Source organism: Phodopus roborovskii, unplaced genomic scaffold (genome assembly GCF_943737965.1).
Source record: "Phodopus roborovskii unplaced genomic scaffold, PHOROB, whole genome shotgun sequence".
Classification (NCBI taxonomy): domain Eukaryota; kingdom Metazoa; phylum Chordata; class Mammalia; order Rodentia; family Cricetidae; genus Phodopus; species Phodopus roborovskii.
This window is the reverse complement of record NW_026126407.1, coordinates 26,653,588-26,675,771: the sequence shown is the minus strand read 5'-3', so window position 1 is coordinate 26,675,771 and position 22,184 is coordinate 26,653,588. Positions and strand designations below refer to the sequence as shown.

General features: G+C 41.9%; 1 protein-coding gene across 3 annotated transcripts in view; it reads left to right on the top strand.

The window, feature by feature from the left end:
- Positions 1-973: 973 nt before the first annotated feature.
- Positions 974-22,184, top strand: part of Kif3a (kinesin family member 3A) — a 32,316-nt gene continuing 11,105 nt past the window's right edge. The window contains exons 1-10 of one of the 3 annotated variants that reach the window (XM_051180703.1): positions 974-1,092; positions 4,440-4,713; positions 10,700-10,844; positions 10,956-11,040; positions 13,092-13,197; positions 15,930-16,069; positions 16,393-16,590; positions 16,836-17,010; positions 18,884-18,982; positions 20,425-20,496. In XM_051180703.1, the coding sequence (XP_051036660.1) occupies positions 1,087-1,092; positions 4,440-4,713; positions 10,700-10,844; positions 10,956-11,040; positions 13,092-13,197; positions 15,930-16,069; positions 16,393-16,590; positions 16,836-17,010; positions 18,884-18,982; positions 20,425-20,496 (1,300 nt within the window). In that variant the 5' untranslated portion in view covers positions 974-1,086. The remainder of the gene's footprint in view (positions 1,093-4,439; positions 4,714-10,699; positions 10,845-10,955; positions 11,041-13,091; positions 13,198-15,929; positions 16,070-16,392; positions 16,591-16,835; positions 17,011-18,883; positions 18,983-20,424; positions 20,497-22,184) is intronic. The other 2 variants (XM_051180701.1, XM_051180702.1) reach the window with 2 other exon arrangements.

The window sequence follows — 22,184 nt, the reverse complement described above, 5'->3', positions numbered from 1 at the left end:
CTTAACATATCAAAGTGGACCTGGACATCAGGTTCTCCCAGCATCCCTCAGTCCCTACCTGTCATAGGGTATGGCTGACTACTCTACCCCCTACCCTAAACTTCTATAGCGCTGGGGCTTGGCTGCTGAAATTCCCACAGCTGCTCTTCCCCATATAATCTAGCCCAGTCTCTTGGTCCATGATACCCCTCTTGGTCAGCAATTCCTCTCTCCATTCCCCTCTTCTTACATGGCCCAGCTCAGTCTGGTCATGTCCACTCAGGACCTCTGGAAGGGCAGTCAAGTGCTGTTAATCTCTGAGCCATCTCTCCAGCTCCCACGTCATTATTATTATTATTACTATTACTATTATTTTCATTCAGATACGTCAGGCCAGAAATAAACCTCTGTCTTCAAAGGGTTACGTTTGAAAAAGGAGCATAGATCAGTAGTAGGGCTATTGCCCAGCATTCCTGAGGCTTAAGGTTCAATTCATGGCACCGCCCCCAAACAAAAGCCCTCACCTATCTAATGGAGCGCTGGACACTCAATTTAACGGTTGAGGAATGCACAGATGCACACGTGTGCGTACACACAAAGAGACGTGAAGGTCGTGTATCACAACTTTTTATTCCAAGTCTCAAACTGCCGGTGCAGGCAGATAGCAGAGATAAAGAGAACCCAACATCTGATATTCCTCATGAAATAGGATTAATCAGGATCTGATGCGCTACTATCCACTATTATTTTTAACACTTGGGATAGTGCCTGCGCCAGGAGCCCCTCGCAATCTGAGCGAGCCAGGTGTCCCCAGGGCTTTGGAGCATTGAGGACCTGCAGAACCGCGCAGGCGCTACCTCGGTCTGGCGTCCGTGGAGATGAACGCGAAAGCCCTTGCGCATGCGTACTTCAAGAAGCCGAGGGCACCCGAGATTGGGCGGGGCTAGCTCAGAGTGCGCCTGCGCACTACCCTCTGCCGCTGAGTGAGCCGCAGTCTCTAGAGCACCAAGGTGTTTCGGTCGCCTGCAGGCTACGTCGCCCGCAAACGCGGTGTTGTTGGGCTGCATCCCGAGCGGGGACATCGATAGATCACGGGACGCGGCCACCATGCCGGTGAGGACCGCCGCTGGGGCTCCTACTCATCGTGGCGGCCCAGCTCGGGGGCGCGGCCGTTGCCATAGAAGCGAGCGGCGGGCGGGCGGGCGGGGCAGGGCGGCGGGGCCGCGAGGCCTGGGCGGGGAAGGGCGGCGGGGCTGGGTCCTCCGCGCACGGGGTGGGGTGGGGGGCACCCGGGACCCGCCCTGTCGTCCCACTGCTTGCTGCATCCCGCCGGGCTCGCGCTGTCTGACTGACAGAAAAGCTCCGCCCGGCGGGGACTTGGTGGCTGCGCGCGGCCGCGAGGGTCGTGAGAATGCCCGAGACCCCAGAGTCCACTCTCGGTCCCCGACTCCCCTGGGTGCAAGCTGTCATTCCTCTCGGGTGCCTTAGCTCATGGTGCAAAATGTAACCTGTAGGGTGTCAGTACGCAGTGGTGATTTGGTTACCTTCTAAAATTTCATGGATTGTTATCGTGCTATATATATATAATAAGGGGGTGGTTGTAAGTCTCATTGGAGACGGCTTGAGCCCTGGAAGGTTATTTATTGGTTATGAGGCCGCCGACAGATATTCAAATTGTCAGGATCCTTAGTTTCTGCACAAACTTCTTGTGGTTTTTATCAACGCGAAATAAAATAATGCACAGGACACTTGAAGGACAGGGGTTGGCATTCTGCACAAAATGGTCAGCGTTTCTTTTTCTTTTCTTCCTTTTTTTCTTTTCTTTACTTTTCTTTTTTTTTTTCTTTTTGGTTTTTCGAGATGGGGTTTCTCTGTGTAGCCTTGGCTGTCCTGGAACTTGCTCGGTAGACAAGAGATTCCCTTGCCTCTGCCTCCTGAGTGCTGGGATTAAAGATGTGCACCACCAGCGCCTGGCTCAATGTTTGCTTCTGTTTATTGCTTTTACGACATTTGTAGTACGAATCAATAAAAGACCCAAAGACCCTGATCTTCAACTTGAAGATCAGGGAAGCAAAGAAGGCAAGCTGCCACAGAGCTCCTACCTCTAAAAGGGCTGGGGCATTCCTATTCTCAATGAGGCTGGAGAATGAATGCCTGATACTGAGACCTTGCTCCTGTCTTCTATACGTCCTTAATGCTGGGATTAAAGGCATGTGGTTCCAGGTGCTTATATCATCTTTGTGTGAGCTATTTCTCTTTAGGATTGGATCAATCTTGTATAGATCTGGGTGGCCTTGGACTCTTAATCCTGAGTACTAGGATTAAAGGTGTGTACCACCACCTTCTGGCTTCTGGTTGCTGGAATTAAAAGTGTGTGCCTGGCTTCTGTTGGCTTGTGGCTGACTTTGCTTTCTGAATCCTCAGGCATATCCACCATAAATAATGTATTGCCAAGGTATTAATTCAATAAATACTGGACATCAGCTGTATATATGCTAACCGTGTAAGTGGTAGTGTTGGTTGAACAAAACTTGCCAGGCATCTTTAAAATTTAATTTTATGTGTATAAGTGTTTGCCTGAATGCATATATGTGCAATCACATGCCAGGGGAAGGCAGAAGAGGGCATGTGACTCTTGGAACTGGAGTTATAAGCAGTGATGAACTGCCATGTGTGTGTTGAAAACTCCAACCCAGGTCCTCTGCAAGAGTACCAAATGCTCTTAACCACTGAGCCATGTCTCCAGCCCCATTTGCCAAGTTTTTTTTTTCCCCCTGTGGAGAAAGAGAAGCTTGCCTTCTGAGGCAGAGGTGAAAACCATACACACTAACAGAGAACAGACAGTCTTAATAAATGAAGTGGATGAGTGGAATATGATAGAAATAGGCTCCAGTGACTTGGAAGATGTTGCCATGGAAGAATGTTGGCTTACAGATACTTTTGTTTTCAAAAGACTTAAATTGCAGCCTAGTTGTGGTGGCACATGCCTTTAATCCCAGCAATGAAGAGGCATAGACAGGCAGATCTCTGTGAGTTCAAGGCCAGCCTGGACTACAGAGCAAATCAAGAATAGCCATGGCTGTTACACAGAGAAAGCCTGTCTCAAAACACCAAAAATAAAATGAAATAACAAATAAATAGTACATTAAAATAAAAAATAAGAGAGAATTCAAGACTATCTTTGGCATTTAGTGAGTTCCAGGCTGCCCTGTATCATGAGGCCCTGTATCAGAACAAAATGAAAACACTTTGAGCCAAATAAAAGAATTTTATGGGCTGAATTCTTGTTGGAACTCAGGTGAAAACAGAATATCAGACATCAATCAAGGAGCAAACAAGAGTAAAACTGTATCCTTAAAAAGCAGGATGTGCTCTCAGAGAAAAGAAAAAAAGCATTTGACCTAGTCAGAGAAGTGTTCCCAAAGGAAGTGGCTGCTGAGCTGAAAACGGAAGGATAAATAGATATTATCTAAGTGAAGAAGGACTCCAGGCAAAGATCATGAAACCCAGGCTGTTGTGGCTGAGAAGAGCTGGAGTATTTTGTGAAACCTAGAGACCTTTCTATACTGCCATAATGTTTTTTATTTTGGGCTTGTCATCTGTGGAAGAGTTTTCCATTGGAGAGTATCATGATTTGATTTGTGTTAACACGATCACGTAGGAGGACAGATTGAAAGGCAGCTTAATTAGATGCAGGAGCACAGGAGACAGTAATGCCAGGCCCAGGTGATGTGACTTAGCTTAAGGTGATGAAGGCTGAGTTGGAGAGAAGCATATTGATAGTTTTGACTTAGTTCCTTAGTCATGTAAGATTGTGAACATCAAAACTTTATACAAACATTCATTAGACTTTTTTCCTTGTATGCCATTGGCCTTCTCTGTGCTTAACTGTTATCTTCTGTAGAGATGGTAAGTCATGTATGGGTGTTTTATATGATAAGAATTTTACAAATGCATCCTAGGAAATGAAACTGGATGCCGTGGGAGAGCAAAGGACCTCATACATTGTTGGTTTGTTTTGAGACAGGGTCTCACATATAGGCTCGTCTCAAACTCACAGAGATCCACCTACCTCTGCCTCCTGAAGTGCACCATAGTGTCTATAATGACCTTTCACATTCTTGATAAAGCTTGTCAACCATGTTCACTTGTGCTTTTTTTGCAGGCAGGAAATTCAGAAGATGTCGGGGACTGTTGAGCACATGTCATATATACTAGTTAATTTTCTGCATTCAAAGCATTTACTACAGATGTAAACAAGGTCTCCTCTCTTGTATTGCAAAAGAAATTTCCTTTTGGCATCCTTTCTGTATATGTATAGATCTTTAATTGCATTTAACAAAGACTTGTGGCATCTTGGCACATTCAGGATGCTGAGGTAGAAAAGTAGCCTTTTTCAGTGATAAGTTTAGGGCAATATGAATGTTCATTTCATTCTTTGTAAACATTGTCTCCACCAGATCAATAAATCCGAGAAGCCAGAGAGCTGTGATAATGTGAAGGTTGTTGTTAGGTGCCGGCCCCTCAATGAAAGAGAGAAATCAATGTGCTATAGACAGGCCGTCAGCGTGGATGAGATGAGGGGAACTATCACCGTCCATAAGACTGATTCTTCCAACGAACCTCCAAAGACATTTACTTTTGATACTGTTTTTGGACCAGAAAGTAAACAACTTGATGTATATAACTTAACTGCAAGACCTATTATTGATTCTGTTCTGGAAGGCTACAATGGTGAGTGAATATGCGGCTTGCTTAAAAAAATAAAATTTTATTCTTGTAAAAGTAATACCTAGTAAGATAAGTTTACCTATTGCAACGACAGCTTGATGAGTTTTGGTAAACATACAGCTGTGAGAGCTCAGCACAGTACTGTTTAGAACCCTAATGTCATCCTCAAGAATTCCTTTCCAGTGTTTTTTCAACCTCCCACCTTGCATCCTTTGATCTGCCGTCACACACCATAGTTTTCTCTTTTTGAAATTTCATTTAAGTGACATCATAATATCGATCTTTTTATTTTTTTGTTTTTATTTTATGTGTGTAGTTATTTTGCCTATGTGTAGGTCTGTGCTTGAACTACATGTGTGCAGTGCTTATGGAAGTCAGAAAAGAACAGTCAGTCCTTGGGACTGAAGTTAAAGATGGTTGTAAGCCACTGTTTGGGTGCTGAGAATCCAGCCTGGTTGCAGCCAGGGTTTCTCTGTGTAATAATAATGCTGGCTGTCCTGTAACTGGATAGCCAGTTTGTAGGCCAGGTTAGCCCCTCCCCAGTGCTAGGATTAAAGGCTTTTGCTGCCATGCCTGACTTATTTTGTGATTTTTTTTTAATACTACTGTGTTTCTCAATTGAGACAGGGTCTCATATAGTCCAGGTTGACCTTGAATTTTTTTGTGGTTGAGGCTAGAATGGAACACCTTCCTGATTCTCCAGCCTCCACCTCTCTGAATTGCATTCTATTTTATGTAACACATTCTGCCCATTTACCAGTTGATGGAAGTATAGCCTTTTTGCTAAGACAAGTAATGCTGCTATATGTTTTTGTAAAGACGTAAAGTTTGTCTTGGATAGATCCCTGAAATTGGATTGCCAATGGTAAGCACACATATAGATATAGATATGTTAGATACCCCATTACTCCAGCATTGTTTGATGGTGGTGGTGTGTACCTTCAATCCTGGCAGATTGGGGGCAGAAGCAGGCAGATCTCTGAGTTTGAGGCCAGTCTGGCTACAAAGCAAGTTCCAGGAAAGTCGGGGGTACACAGAGAAACCTTGCTTCCCTCCCCCCACCAAAAACACCCAAAACAAAGCCAACAAGAAGTTCCTTCTTTTGCTGTTGAATTGGTTTTGGGGGATTGGGGGAATGTCAAAAAGCAATCTTCATGAATATGTGTACTTACTTTTGCACTACTTGTCCTATTCCATGGCCTGTCTGCCTTGATAGCAGTAGCTTTGTAGTGCTGTTGTAGTTAGGTAGCAACTACATCCTCCAACTTGGCTGAGTTTGTTTGTTTGTTTGTTTTGTCTTTTTGTTGGTTTTCAAACTTGGTTTTGCCCTTTGTATTTTCATGTAGATTTTATAAACACCTTAGCAGTTTCTGTAAAATAGCCTTTGCAATATTGATCCAGTTGTGTTGAACTGCTGTGTTGAACTGCTGTATTGACACTAAGGAGTCTTCAGTTTCTTTAACATGACTATCTATTTATGTTTTGCTTAATTAAGCTCTCACTTCTTCTAATAGTTTTCATGTTATTATTAGAAGCTTAAAAATTATGTTTACTTACTTGTGTGAGCACATGTGTATAGCAACCAGAAGACAACTTGGGGGAGTCATTTCTTGCCTTCTACAATGCAAATCCCAGGGATCAAACTTGGTTGTTAGGTTTGGTGGCAAGTGTCTTACCCATTCAGCCTCTCTCTTGCCCACTTCTCAGTATTCTATTGTAAATAGAATTATGTGCATAATTTTATCTTGTGATTAAGTATTGTTGATATACAGAAATGTGACGGGCAGTGGCACCCCTTTAATCCCAGCACTCAGGAGGCAGAGGCAGGTGGATCTCAGTGAGTTTGAGGCCAGCCTGGTCTACAGAGCTAGTTCCAGGACAGCCAAAGCTGTGAAAAGAAACACTGTCTCAGGAAAAAACAAAACAAAAACAGAACAACAACATACATGTGTATATACCTGTATGTATGTATGAATGTATATGAATATATATGTATATATATACAGAAATGCATTTTTTAAATATTTTTTCTTATTAAGATAAAATTGAAGTAAATCCATTCATCATTTTACAGCATAGGTTTTCAGTGGATCACAGTGTTCTTAGACTGTTTACAGCCACCCAGGAGGACTCTGGACCTCAGTCTCCGCCACTTTGGTCCTCTTAGTGCCACTGCTCTGTTGCAGTTTTCCTGCCCTGGCATAGTCTTTATCTGGCTTCTTTCATTAGCACAGAATCTTCTAGGTTCATTCTTATTGTAGAATGTATCAGCATTCATTCATTTTGTGAGCAAATAATATTCCATTGTATGGATGCATTTTATTTCTACATTTATCAGTTGAACATTTGAGTGTTAGGGATAATGTTGTTATGGATATTCTTGTACATGCTTTGAACTTTTCTGAACATACACACCTAGGAGTAGGAATCCCGAGTAATGGGGTAACTTTATTTGACCTTTGAAGACCTGCCAAATGGTATTGCATAGTGACATCACCATTTCGTATTCCTACCAGCAATGTGAGCATTCCAGTGCCTTCGTGTCCTTGCCAGCATCTGTTACTGTCATTTTGGTAATGTTGGTCTCTAATGGCACAAAGTGCTGTCGCATGACTTGCAGTTGATTTTATATATTTAGCAACGTTGTGTCCTGCAACCTTGCTAAACTTAGTAATTCTAGTTGATTTTTAGTATTGGCCCCTGAGTTGGGGGATGGAGATCAAATGCATACCCTTATACTTAAAAAAAAAAAAAAAAAAAAAAAACTACCATACTGGGCTTCTTACTTTTTGTTCTTTCTTTTTTATATATTTTGGAGCTCTGTGAGAAGGTGCATTAATGCTTAGAATTTGCCATCTTGGTGACGTGTGTGTGTGTGTGTGTGTGTGTGTGTGTGTGTGTGTGTGTGTGTGTAATTGTTCTTTCTGTTTTGGGTTTTTGTTCTTTTCTGCCCCAGGGCTTCTTGCTTGCTAGGAAGTGCTCTATGACTAAGCTACATCCTTAACCCTGTGAAATCATCCCCCTTACTCTTTGCTCTGGAACTGGCTGTGTCTGGTATTGATACAGACACACTGTGTCCTTTCTCTGTCCTTTTAATCCATTTGTGTTTTGATATTGAAAGCACATTTCTTTTCTAAAAAGTGTACGTCTCTCTCTCTCTCTCTCTCTCTGTGTGTGTGTGTGTGTGTATGTGTGGGTGATTGTGAGAGAGAGAGAGAGAGAGAGAGAAAGAGAGAGAAATAGGAGGAGAATGGCGTGTACATGGCCGCAGGGCTTGAGTGGAAGCCAGAGGACATCTCTGTGGAGTTGGTTCTCTTCTTGCGCCATCACAGTGGCTCCAGGGTTCAGGCTCAGGTGGCCAGATTAGCATGGCAAGTGCCTCTGCACAGAAGCGTCTCAGTGCCCTGAAAGTGCAGTCCTACTGGGGTGCCGCCCCACCATCATCCCAAGTATGTCTTTCTCCACAGTTGCCTTGAAGACTTTTTGCTTTGTTGTTGGTTTCACTTTATTTGATTGTCCTGTGCTTTGTCGGGTCTTTCTTTGTATTGTGGTATTAAACTTTTTGGATTTGTAGATTACAGATTGCATCCATTGTGGGAAATTTTCTGCTGTTCTTTCTTCAAATATTTTTAGTCCTCGTCCTCATTTCTTTTGAAAACTCCAGAGATATGTAGAAGCGTTGAAACTGTCCTGTGGCTGCCCGGTGCTCTGCTCCAGTTTTGTTTTCTGTCTTCTCGGTTTTTGCTTGTGTGATTATGTTTTCTGATGCACTGATCCCCTTTATGAGGCCTCGTTTGCCTGTAGCACTCTCACTGCGTTCCTGTCCCCCACACTGTGGGCTGTGTGGTCTGTGTGTCTAGATGCCTGGGGTCTTCATGCCTCACATTTGTGTCTCTAGCCCTGTTGATTGCTTGGGCACCAATTCTGGCTGCTCTTACTTTGACTTGGTTTTAGTTGACTGTTGTCTTTTTCTTTTTTTCTTTTATTATAAAATATTCTTTTTTTAAAAAAAAAAAGATTTATTTCTTTTATGTATGAGTGCTGTATCTGCATGTACAATTTTATGCCAGAAGAGGGCAATCAGATCCCCCTATAGGTGGTGGTGAGCTACCATGTAGTTGCTGGAAATTGAACTCAGGTCCTCTGGAAGAGCAGCCAGTGCTCGTTCTCAACTTCTGATCATCTCTCCAGCCCTGACTGATTTCTTTAATAGACATATCATTTTGCTTTTTTGTAGACGTGGCAATTTCTGGCTGGATGCTAGACATTGTGAATTTTACCATAATTCTTGGTCTTTTTTAGTTCCTATAAACATTTGTTCTCAGAGCAGTTACTTGAAAACCAGTTTGATCCTTTTAGGGAGACATATTCTCATTCTCTCTTATTTTTCCCTCACCCACCCCCTCCTTTTTCTTCCTTTCTTTCTTGTTGGTTTGGAGTCAGGGTTTCATGTAGCCTAGGTTGACCTCAAACTTGCCATATAGCCCAAGTTAGCCTCAGACTCACATGTAGCCTAGGATGATCTTGAATCCTCCTTTTCCTGCCCCTTAACTTCTGGTATCATAGACATGTGTCACCATGCCTAGTTTCAGATCTCTTTCAAGACCAGCACAGTGGTTCATCCTTCCCCACTATTTAGGTAAGATCCTTTTGTGTATTATACTAAACATCCTGTACATTGTGGGGTTTTCCAGTCTGTCTGTTCTTGGCTAGTGTGAATAGTGGCTGTCCTTTCCAATCTCTAAATGTGCTTCTCCCCACTCCCATTAGATGGCTTCCTTCCTCCAACTTGTATTCTGGTGGGTACTCATACTTGAGCATCCTCTGCTAATGTCCAGAGCTCTCCCTGAATCTCTTTCCCCAGGATGTTGCCTCCTCCAGACTTAGGTCACTCGAGCCTCATTTTGGAGTTCTCACTGTAAGTCTGCTGGCCTCTCTTTTTGTGGCCTTCTCTTGTTCTGTGACTTGGATTTGTTGGTCTTTCTTAAGCTCTGTGTTTGACCATATTCAACAAGCATTTTCCTGTGTCTGCTGTAGGCTAAGGAACTGGGATGAATGAGACCCACTCAGTCCTTAGGTGAGGTTGAAGAGGTGGCTAGCATACACCTCCCACTGTAAGCCCACCCAGGCCTGGCCAGTTTCTGGTTTTCAGCATAAGGAAGTTTCCTTGGGGCTTTAGTTAAGGGCAGGAGTATGGAAACCAGAATTTTGTTTGGCTTTTGAGGCAGGGTCTTCTCTATGTAGCTCTAACTGTCCTGGAACTCACTATGTAGACCCGTCTGGCCTCAAACTCAGACATCTATCTGCCTCTGCCTCCTGAGTGCTGAGCTAAAGGTGTATGACACCACAACTGGATTAGATTGTTTTTTAATTAATTGTTTTGAAAACTATTGCTTTCATTTTTTTTTTCTACTTTCAATTCTAGCCAGGGTGTTTGGTTAGTTTAATCTTTATTACTCCATCTTGGTCGGTTTCTTTGTGTAGCTTTGGAGCCTGTCCTGCTACTCACTCTGTAGATCAGGCTGGCCTCAAACTCACAATCTACCTGCCTCTGCCTCCTGAGTGCTGGGATCAAAGGTGTGCTGCCACCACCTGGCTAATACTTGACACCTATTGTACAATTTGATATTAAAGGTTGCATGTGTATTAGAATATGTTTTTGTTTTTGAGACAGGGTTTCTCTGTGTAACTTTGGCTGTCCTGAAACTTTAATGCCTCTGAGTGCTAGCTGGCATTAAAGGTATGCCACCACCATTTGGCTTTTGTTGTTGTTGTTTTGGAGACAGGTTTACTACGTAGCCCAGGCTGCCCTTGCAATGATCCTCTCACCACTTCCTTTCCAGTGCTGGGATTAAAGATGCGTTCCATTGTGTCCAGTTTTAGAATGAAGTTTTAGTTTAGAGAGTATCTTATGTAACAGCTTAATTTAGGATTCATTGTCCTGGATCATCAGACTCTGGAAATAACAGACTTTCTGCACCATTCTCAGGGACCATTTTTGCATATGGACAGACTGGGACAGGCAAAACTTTCACTATGGAAGGTGTCCGTGCCGTGCCGGGGCTCAGAGGAGTCATCCCAAACTCATTTGCTCACATATTTGGTCACATCGCAAAAGCAGAGGGTGACACAAGGTGAGAAAGTGCTTCCATTTCCTAATATTGAGAGGTACAGACCTGAGAAAGAGCTCAAGGCATCAAATTTATAAACTTATTTAAGAATCGAATATTCCTTTGTTCTTGCAGGTTTTTAGTTCGAGTGTCATACTTGGAGATATATAATGAAGAAGTTCGAGACCTTTTGGGCAAGGATCAGACACAACGGTTGGAGGTAAGGATGGAATTGGAGTTAAGATAAAAATTGGAGTTCATGTGGTGGTGGTGCATGCCTTTAATCCCAGCATTCAGGAGGCAGAGGCAGGTGGAGCTCTGAGTTCAAGGCCAGCCTAGTCTACAGAGTGAGTCCCAAGACAACCAGAGCTATACAGAGAAATCCTGTTTTGAAAAAAAAAAATTAGAATAGACTGCTGTACTTATAGACCAGTGCCTAGCCCAATTGTCATCAGAGAGGCCTCTCCTGGCAGCTGATGGGAACAGATACAGAGACCCACACCCAAACATTAGTCAGTGCTTGAGGAACCCTGCAGAAGCTGGGAAGGATTGTAGAAGCCAGAGGGGTTGAGAACATGGCCCACAGAATCGAGTAAGCTGGACTCAAAGGGGCTCACAGAGACTACAGCAGTAGTCATGGAGTCTGCATGAGTCTGCGCTAGGTCCTTTGCACACATGCTGTGTGCAAAGCTTGGGGTGTTTGTGGGACTCCTAACAGTGGGAGTGGAGGTGCCTTTGACTCTTTTATCTGTTCTTAGTACCCTTTTCCTCATACTGGGTTACCTCATCCAGCTTGGATATAAGGGTTTGTGTCTAGTTTTACTGCATGACTAGACATCATGACCATGGCATCTCTCTCTTTTGGTTTTTTGAGGCAGGGTTTTCCTATGTAACAGTTCTGGCTATCCTGGAACTCAGTTTATGAATCAGGCTGGCCTCGAACAGAGCTCCACCTGCCTCTGACTCCTGAGTGCTGGGACTAAAGGCAAATGTTACCACGCCCATCTGACCACAGCAACTCTTACAAAGGAAACATTTAATTGGGGTGGTTCACTTACAGTTTCAGAGGTTCAGTCCATAATCATCACTTTTGGGGAGCATGGTAGAATGCAGGCAGATGTGGTACTGGCTATGCCTTGGCTTGCAGGCAACAGGAAGTCAACTGACAGTTACATGAGGGAAGCTTGATCAAAAGAGACCTAAAGCCCTCCCCCACAGTGATATAACTTCCTTCAACAAGGCCACACCTCCTGCTAGTGCCACTCCCCCTTGGGGGGCATTTTCTTTCAAACCACCATAGTTGTTAATGCTGTGTTCAGTTGATATCACTGGGAGGCCTGCTCTTTTCTGAAGGGCCTGGGGAAAGAGGGGAGGTTCAGGGGCAGAGGGAAATGGGGACTGGGAGGAGTGGAGGAAAGGGAGGCTGTGGTCGGGATGTTCTGTGTGAGAAAAGAATAAATAAAAAGAAATATGAAAAAATTGGAATAGAGTGCTTACCAAATTAAGGTCCTTTTTGTACAAGGTACTTTAAAAAACTACCGCCATGTATCATTTATAAGTACAAACTCATTTGAGCATAGCTGCTGAGTTCGGGTGCTAAATTTGGGAGATATTGTCGTCTTAAAAATATTTTAAGCTACAAGACAAACAAGAAAAGATGAGCCTTTTAAACATTAGTATTGGAATGTTTTTATTTTTGTAAGTGCCCAGTTTGATTTTTCTATTTAAAGATCCTTGCCGGTGTTCTACACCAAATCAGTCTGCCTTCTATTTTTGTAAGTTTTAGGTTAAATATCACATGGCAGAAATTTGCCCTGTTCCTTTGGCTAGCTTGTCCTTGAATACATTCCCAGGACTGGCAAGATGGTTCAACAGGTAAAGGGACTTTGACACTAAGCCTGAGGACCTGAGTTTAATCTTTGGTATTCACATGTGGAAGGGGAGAACCAGTTCCCACATGTCTTCTGACTTCGTGTGTGCCCTGGCATGCACAAAACACACACATGCACGCACGCCACACACACACACACACACACACACACAGTGAACTATCCTCTCATACTGTCTTGTATATTATTCATGGCATCATCACAAACAATTTTGTGTGCAGTATTAATTTGTACTGATTTATTATCACCTTTGAGATTATGGGCATTGTTTACAACCATGTTCAACTATCTTCCCACATATAACAATAGATGCTCAATAAGTAACTGGGAAACTTATTGTTACAAATATAAAGCCATAGCATGATTTTTGTTTGCTTTTTAGGTTAAAGAAAGACCTGATGTGGGAGTATATATCAAAGATTTATCAGCTTATGTGGTCAATAATGCTGATGACATGGATAGAATCATGACATTAGGTCACAAAAATCGTAAGTGTGGTATATAATTGTGATGAAATGCCTATATTCAAATGCTGATTGAGAAGCAAATAAATAATGGCTTTTGCACCATAGAGGTTGAATTTTTTGTTAATCTTTATTATATATACAGTGTTCTGTATGCATGCCTGCAGGCCAGGAAAAGACACCAGATCTTATTATAAATGATTGTGAGCCACGAAGTGGTTGCTGGGAATTGAACTCAGGACTTCTGGAAGAGCAGCCAGTGCTCTTAACCTCTGAGCCACCTCTCCAGCCCCAAGGTTGAACTTTTGTTTGTTTCTTTTGTTTTGTTTTGTTTTGTTTTTAGAGACAGGGTTTCTCTGTATTACAGAATTTTTCTTTCTCTCTTTTTGGTTTTTCAAGACAGGGTTTCTCTTATTGTGGAGCCTGTCCTGGAATTAGCTCTGTAGACTTGGCTGGCCTCGAACTCACAGAGATTCGCTTGCCTCTGCCTCTTGAGTGCTGGGATGAAAGGCATGGTTCACCAACCCCTGTCTGCTGAATTTCTTTTTAAAGTTCACTTATTTACTATCTAGGGAACATATATAAGTGAACAATAACATAGATTGTTTTTCATTATGACTGAAATTTTCTTTTTATTAGTACTAATTAATCCTTCCTCCCTTTCAAGACAGTGTCTTACTATCCTAGTAAGACTTTTTATTTTATTTGTATGAGACTTTTGAGTTTTGCCGGCATGCATGTAAGTGCTGCATCACATGTATGCAATACCCACAAATGTCAGAAGAAGGAGTAAGATTTCCTGGCACTGGAGTTACAAATGTGATCAGTCAAGAGTGCCAGGAACCAAACCCTGGTCCTCTGAAGAACAGTAGACATGTAGACACTCCTAACTTCATGGCCACCTGTCCAGTCTCTTTGTTTGTTTGTTTTTGTTTTCTTGATGCAGGATCTCTCTACATAGTCTTGGCTGTCCTGGAACTTACTATATATACCAGGTGGGCCTGATACTCACAGAGATATGCCTGTTTTACCTTCTAAGTGCTGGTATTAAAAGTGTATGCCACCAAAATCCTCTCCAGCCTCTTAGTAGTGCCAGTCTTTGACACTGTCATACTGTTATGGCTTGCTCATTAAAATTGGTAACATTTTGATTGCCTACTTAGTTTAATGAGTGGGAGGTATTTTGTGCTGTATGCTTTATGGGGATGGTCAATTAGTCTTCAGTGTAGTCTATAGGGATATGAAGTTCCTACTTCATAAATAAGGACACAGATGTAGTTTAAATACCATGTCTAAGGTAATACAATTGCTAAGTGGTAGGGTGAGTGTTTGAACCTAGGCTATTAGTCTGAGTTAGCCAGAATATATACTGCTTCCCTTCTGGAAAAGAAAAGCAAAATTACATTTTCTCTTTCTAGTAATTGTTACTAGATTTTTAATCTAAAGGATACAAATCTTGCCAGGTGTGATAGCATATATCTTTAATCCTAGTATTCAGGAGGCAGAGGCAGATGAACCTCTGAGTTTGAGGCCAGCTTTGTCTACATAAAGTTTTAAGCCAGACAGAACTATCTTGCCCATGCTGTCCTCAAACTTGTGATCCTCCTGCCTTAGCCTCCTAAGTACTAGGATTACAAAAAATGAATTCCACACTGATTGTTTAGCATGAGTTAAAATTTGTTTGTTTTTGTTTTTAGCAAAGTCTCACATGTAGCCCTGGTTGGCCTGGAACTTGATGTATAAATGAAGTTGCCTCAGAGTTCCACCTGCTTCTGCCTCCTGAGCTCTGAGATTAAATACTCAAACCATCTATGCCCAGCTCTTCATGTTTTAACAAAGTTCCTGTGGGATAGGCATCTTTTGATGTTACTGGATATGGATCCACCTCATGTTTTTAATGGCTCTGTAGTGACTTAGCTGATTAACCAGTGTTGGGTTGGATCTTTCTGATCCTCTCTATTTCAGTGTGTGTAACCCTGATTCCTCCTGCATCATCTAATGTGTGTGTGCAAATCATTCTGTAGTTTGGAGTCCCAAACATAACTCTCTAGAGAAAGTTGTCAGCATTTTTTTCCCAGTTATTCAGCATGTGTTTCTTCTTGTGATATAATAGTTTTTGAAGAGAGGAGATCTTGCTATGTTGCCAAGGCTGGCCTAGGTTACCTAGCTTGATGTGTTCTCCTGCCTTGGTCTCCTAAGTACACACTACCACGTCCAGCTTCGTAGATAGTTATAATCTTTACATAGTAATATTTGGGAGTCAAGTGAAGAATATTATTATGTGATTATACTTTAATATTTGAGGATGAAGTGAAGAATGTTATGCTATGATTATGTTTTAATGTGAGTACAGATTCTTTAATTATAGTGTGAATTATAAAAGAACTGTACAGTGACCAAACATACCTGTCACTTATAGTTAGTCATAGTCAGTGGCTTTGACCGTGATGTTTTAAATGTTTCAGGTGTTTAATTAACAAAGGCACTCTCTGGGCTGAGAGTAGATCAATTGGTAGAGTGCTTATCTAGCATGCATCAAGGCCTGGGTCAATCCCCAGCACTCTAAACTGTGGGTGGTGGTACTCCAGAGGTAAAGATAGGAGATCAAAGTTCAAGGATAGCCTGGGCTACAGGACACCCCATTGAAACAAAAAACAAACAAACAAAGAAAACACACACACACACACACACAAATAAGCATAAGGGCATTCTGTTATTCTGTTACAGTTTTTAAGGATTTTTTCTTTTTTTTTAAGGTTCTGTTGGTGCAACTAACATGAATGAGCATAGTTCAAGATCCCATGCCATCTTTACAATTACTATAGAATGTAGTGAGAAAGGCGTCGATGGAAACATGCATGTCAGGATGGGGAAGCTGCATCTCGTGGATCTTGCAGTAAGTAGCAGGATGCTACTTAAGGGAAAGTTTGTCCCTGTGGTTTGTTTATCTGTTAATAAAAATTAAAGCCAAAAGGTGTGGTGCATGTGATTTAAAATTACTTGTTATTGTGGGGTAGCTGACAGTAGATCTAGTAGTAGTATCTGTACTGTTTCATCTCCTGCCTGGGCTCTTTGCCTGTTCCTACTTCTCCCCTCATTATTTTGAAGTGAATTCCAGACGTTACATGAATTTGCTTAAATTACTTTAAAACCCAGATTTTAGAAGTGTATTCTTGATTTTAAAAAACTTTTAGTTTATTTTTGTCTTTTTCTTGCCAGGGGTCAGAAAGACAAGCAAAGACTGGAGCCACAGGACAACGTCTCAAGGAAGCTACAAAAATCAATCTTTCACTCTCCACCCTGGGCAATGTCATTTCTGCCTTGGTGGATGGAAAAAGCACGCATGTGCCGTATCGAAACTCTAAACTGACACGTCTCCTGCAGGATTCTTTAGGAGGGAACTCAAAAACCATGATGGTAAGACTTCAGTCATGGCCAATTTAAGATTCTAATTTATGTCCATAGTTGATGTGAATAGCATTTTACAAATCAATTCCTTTTCTTTGTGTAATACAACATGTAATTAATTGCCCATGGTTGTACTGTTTCCATACCTGTATGATTGATTCTGGTTTTTAGAAGACCAGTCTGCATATGTGGTTTGAATGTTTGTTGATGGTGGTATTAGTGGTGTAGAATGATTTATGTTTCTAATTCAACAGTGTGCAAATATTGGGCCAGCAGATTATAATTACGATGAAACCATCAGTACCTTGCGGTATGCCAACCGTGCCAAGAACATTAAAAACAAAGCGAGAATTAACGAAGACCCTAAGGATGCTCTGCTCCGCCAGTTCCAGAAGGAAATAGAAGAGCTGAAGAAAAAGCTCGAGGAAGGTAACTTCTCAAAGATTACTGTCAGCTGAGGCATGTTGGTGACCACTGCATTTGCTTCCAAAACGACCTGCCAAGCAATAGCCTCTAGCGTTGGTATTTAAAGGATCTATGTGTGTACCTCTGTGTGTGTTGGACATGTGTGGGTGCAAACACACACATGCCATGGTGTATGTATGAAGATCAGAGGACACCTGTGGGAACTGGTTCTGTCCTTGCACTCTGGTTCTGGAGATTGAACTCATGTCAGGCTTAGAGGGCAAATATTTTACCTGTTGAGCCCTTTGTTGGACCCTAACATCGACATTTAAAAATATTTCTGAGGAATATGTGTCTTCTAAGAAAATGTTTTCTAAGACCATCTAGAAGGTTACAAATTTTGAAGTCCCAACCAATGATGGTGGTCCACGCTTTTAATCCCAGCACTTGGGAGGCAGAGGCAGGACAGTCTGAGTTTGAGGCTAGCCTGGTCTACAGAATGAATTCCAGGACAGCTAAGGCTACACAGAGAAACCCCATCTTGAAAAACCAAAACAATAGCAAAAGAAAGTTTGAAGTCCTGACGAATGGTGGTTCTGAACCCTCTATGACTGACGGAGAGCTCCCTGTGCAGCAGGTGACAGGCCAGGAGTCCAAGCCATTGGAGTCTCTGGAGAAAACCCAGAGGTGCCAACTGCCACTAGTGTGGGGAAAGCCAGGTTCTGAAAAAAGCAGTAGAGAACCACTTCACAGATAATAAAGTTGGCGTTTTTTTTAAAAAATGGCCACTAGGTGGCATTTGTAGTCAGTTTGTGCTCTAAGATCTTTCATTTCCCAGTTATTGCTGAACTGCATGCCTTCATTTTGATATTTCATTTATCTCTCTCTTTCTCCTCTCCCCCCATCTCCTCTCTTTCTTCAAGACAGGGTGGCTTTCTGTAGCCCTGACTGTCCTGGAACTCATTATGTAGGCCAGGCTGGCTTCGAACTTAGAGATTTGCCTGCCTTGCCTCCCAAGTGCTGGAATTAAAGGTGTGCGCCACCACAGCCAGGTGTTGCTGCACTTCTTGGTCCTTGTGAGTGGTGTGGCTGTGTGCATTGGATGCACATGTTCGAGTCCTTATGCATACTGTGCTGGCAGAGTCTTAAGTCATTACATTCTTTGTAATATGTTTCACTTTATTTGTGTCCTTCTGACTCTATGTTCTGTAGGCAAAGGCCTGCCTCTGCCTCCCCAGTGCTGAGAACAAAGGCATACAACACCAACCAGCTAATTATCGAATTTTTAAAAATGCAAATGCAAAAAAATGCAAATGCTAGCACATAAGACCTGCGTATGCTTACACCTGTACTCACAGTGGGTCAGATTTTAACTTCTCTTTTAGGGCTATAAAAATAAAATTTAAAGCTAGCATGAAGGTATACATCTTTAACCCCAGCACTCAGGAGACAAATGTAGGCAGAGTGCTATGAGTTCCAGGCCAGCCGGAGCTACATAGGTAGAACCTATCTCAAAAATTACTTTTTCTAAAAAAGGAAAATAAAATTTCTGTGTACATTGTACATGTGGTTGTATGTAATTATATGCATGTGCACATGCTTAGAGATGAGGACAGAAGGGGTGTTGTTCCTCAGATACTGTCCACTTTTTTGCTGAGCTAGGGGAAGACAGGCTTTCTCACTGACCTGGAACTCCCCAAGTAGGCTGGGCTGGCTTGTCAGCAAACCTCAGGGATCCTCAGTCTTCACCCGCTTGTCAGATACACTGTCTGTGACCATTTAAATAGATTTTCTATTTGTGTTTGAGCAACGCAAGCTTAAGAGAATGGATATAGACATTTTCTAAATAGCTGCTGACTTGGTACAGACTAAAATTGTTGTTAAATTTCTGTCCAAGGTGAAGAAGTTTCAGGCTCTGACATCAGTGGGTCAGAGGAGGATGACAATGAGGAGGGTGAGCTTGGAGAAGATGGAGAAAAAAGGAAGAAGAGAAGGGGTAAGTGCTGTTCACTTCTAACCGGTCACAACAGGTTAGAATTGCTCCCTGATGGTGCCCACTGTATGTTTGGTATTTTTAATTGTAGTAGTGGTTCCAGCAGGGAACTAATGCTGTGTGTGGTTAACTTTTACACACTCTTGTTTCTCTTACGGACTGACACAGGATGCCATATTGTCACTTGTAAAATTTTAAGTTGTAAAACTCTGTGGTGGTAGCTATACTGTCTTACAGTTTTGCATCTGTGTTAGGTCCCTACCAGCTTTTGAAGTTAGGATAATGTGGGCTTTTTCTTCAAGGGTTGTTAGCCTTTAAAAATCATTTGCCGCTGGTAGGTGTGAATGAGGATCATAGTTTTTCACTGAAGTCCTTTGTAAGCTGTGTATCATTCTCACCCTTCGGGGCAACCTCCAGCATGAACTAAGACTGCTGATGGCAGATGGCATGGAGAAAAGATGTCCCTACCTCATTTCAAACTCAGAGCTCTGCCCAGCTCCTGCAGGCTGCTGCAGTCATAGTTAATCCATCTTGTTGAAAACAAACCCATCACTGCTGTATAGGGAACTCAAATTAAAGACTGAAGATTCTATAGGGCAGGAGTTGGCAGAGTACAGTGTGCTGGCCAAGTCCATATGGAACCTGTTTTTGTAAATAAAGTGTTCTTAAAGCAGCTACGATCATGTGTTTACATGTGGTCTGGGGCTCTCACATCAAGTGGCCTAGTTGTTGGTCCTTTGACAGAAACTGTTTATCAGTCCCTGACTTAAAAATGCTTTTATTCATAGCTAGATTTTCAGAGTAAATTATTGTTTTCTGACTTGAAGCAGATAGTAGACTTATTAAAATTAATTTCATGTAGAAAAAAGTACCACTGTTTAATATGTTACAGTGTTTTAACTATGTCTTAACCCTGTGCTGAGAAGCTTAACATTTTTTTCTGAGCCTTATCAATTATCAATTATGCTGTCACTCTTTAGATATAAGCCATTAAGTCTGGCAATGTAATGTCTTGAGGGGATGGGGAATTGGAGACAGTACTTTGTCTATAATGAAAGGCAACTGATTTCTGTAACGTGAATTGTGTGATTTTTTTTTAAAAATACGTTTTAAAGCTGTTTCTTTTTTCTTAGCAGCTTAAATAGACTTGCATGTCATCAGATGACTTTTTTGTTATTTCAGCCCTCAGAATAATTATGTTTAGATGAGTAGTGGGGTTTACCACTACTGCAGATCTGTAAAGAAATGCAGTTTTGAGTCCCTGCATGGCTTTGTGACAAGGAAGCAGCTAAAGTACTTAATTTTAAAGTAGAGTGAGTTGCTCTTGAGTGCAGAGCTTGATTGTCCTCTAACTTCTTCCTGCAGAACTCAAGTTTTCTTCGTGTATTTTTGTTCATTTCCTGTCCCTCTCTCTGGTTCCGTGGGCTCGTTTCTTTGTCTTGCAGGCAGTAGCAGCAGCAGTAGCTCAGACTCCACATGTTCTGTCATAGAGAAGCCTCTGGATGAGTTCTTGCCTCGTGAGTGGCGGCCCTCACCTTCTCTAACAGAGCTCTGGCTTCTCCATCACTCATGGGCTTCATTTGGGAGATGGCTGCCTCACTCCCTGTCATGACTGGTCCATGTTGGGGTCCCAGTAGAAAAGCATGTTGGTCCCACCCTGCCATGGCTTCAGTTAACTGTGAAACATAGGCTGGAGCCTATGTTTGAGACAGTGGAAGAGAGAATCATGCTTTTGCTGCTGAGATAATGTAAAGAGAGCTAGTAAGCTGTAGGAAAAAATAATTCTCAGAGTTCTTTTTTATGCCTCATTATACGTTTTAAAACTCTGGTCAGTGTAAGAGATGTAAACAACAAATCTTGAATCTCTGTAAGTCCAAATTAATGTTGTATTGGTGCAGCAGCACCCGATGTAACAGGCCATACTGCTCCAAATAAAGAGATGAGTGAGGCCTAGGCAAGGGAAGGAGACTGAGTAGTGTTTGGCTCCGACTGGAAGCTTTCCCACCTCTAAGTTACCGGGTTGACTTTAAGACTATCCACAATGTGGTGAGAAAATTCAGAGTCACACAGAGTTCCTAAAGTCTGTCGACTTCTGCAGTCTTAATTGTTTTGTAAACTGTAAGTTGAAAAGCAATTTTAAATTTTGTCTATTTCTACATTGAGAAGAAAATGGGAGTGATGCTTGCTTCCTCCAGCTTACAGCTTGCTGTCTCTTAGAGCATTATCTGTGTCCTTACCTTTTCCAGACTAATGGCAGAAACCATTGCTTCTAGCTCTCTTAGGGGGAAATCTCAAGGGTCTCAAGACCCTGTCTGTTGACACTGTGAAGCAAGTTCCCAGAGCAGCTGACCTCACTGGGTAACTTATAAAATATATGACATTGTCCAGACACCACATGTGAAATGAGAGAGAATATCTGAGAGGAAGTATTGTAATTTAATTTTCTGTTCTAAAACTTAACCATTCTTAGAGAGTAGTTATATGAAAGTAGGTTATGAAATGAGTTGTTCATTATTCAATTCAAGACTTTTTTTTTTCCAATTCAACAAGCTTTAATTGCTGTTTTCATACTTAGCACCTAACTTTTGTTGTCATAACATGGATGTGTTGGGGAGGTGGAGAGGTGACTGTCCCAGCATGTGATTGCTGTGTGTAACTTGTGTGTATGTCCCCTCCCATTAAAAAAATATGAATGGCCGTTCAATGTCCCTTGCTTGAACCATCAGTTGTCATTGATTTCTCTAGTCATTATTTAATACCCAGAACTGTCAACCCATAGGCTGAATGTAATAAATTTGCCACTATACAGGTGTACTTCATTTTACGTAATTAGAGAAAGCTGCTTAAAAAATCAGGTTGGAAAATAAAATATTGTGAACTTACTGCCTTTAAAATTCATTAACCCTTTTGTTAATCACATCAGTATAAAGTATTGTGAAATAGTTTATCTGTTTGGTTGCTTCAGGTCTACCTGGTGGATTTTCTTAAAATGGGGGACACCTGTAATGGGTCTTTATACAGAAGAAACATTGAATTGGGAAATTTTGCAATGGACAATGAGAGCTTTGTTACTTTTAATTTAGTAATTTTAAAAATTGACTTCATTTTTGGTTTTGCTGTTTTAACATATTTTCCAGGTCTTGGTAGGTTCCCAATTCCATGTCTGTAATCCATCAGCATATGCACTGAGCTGTTCCACTTGCAG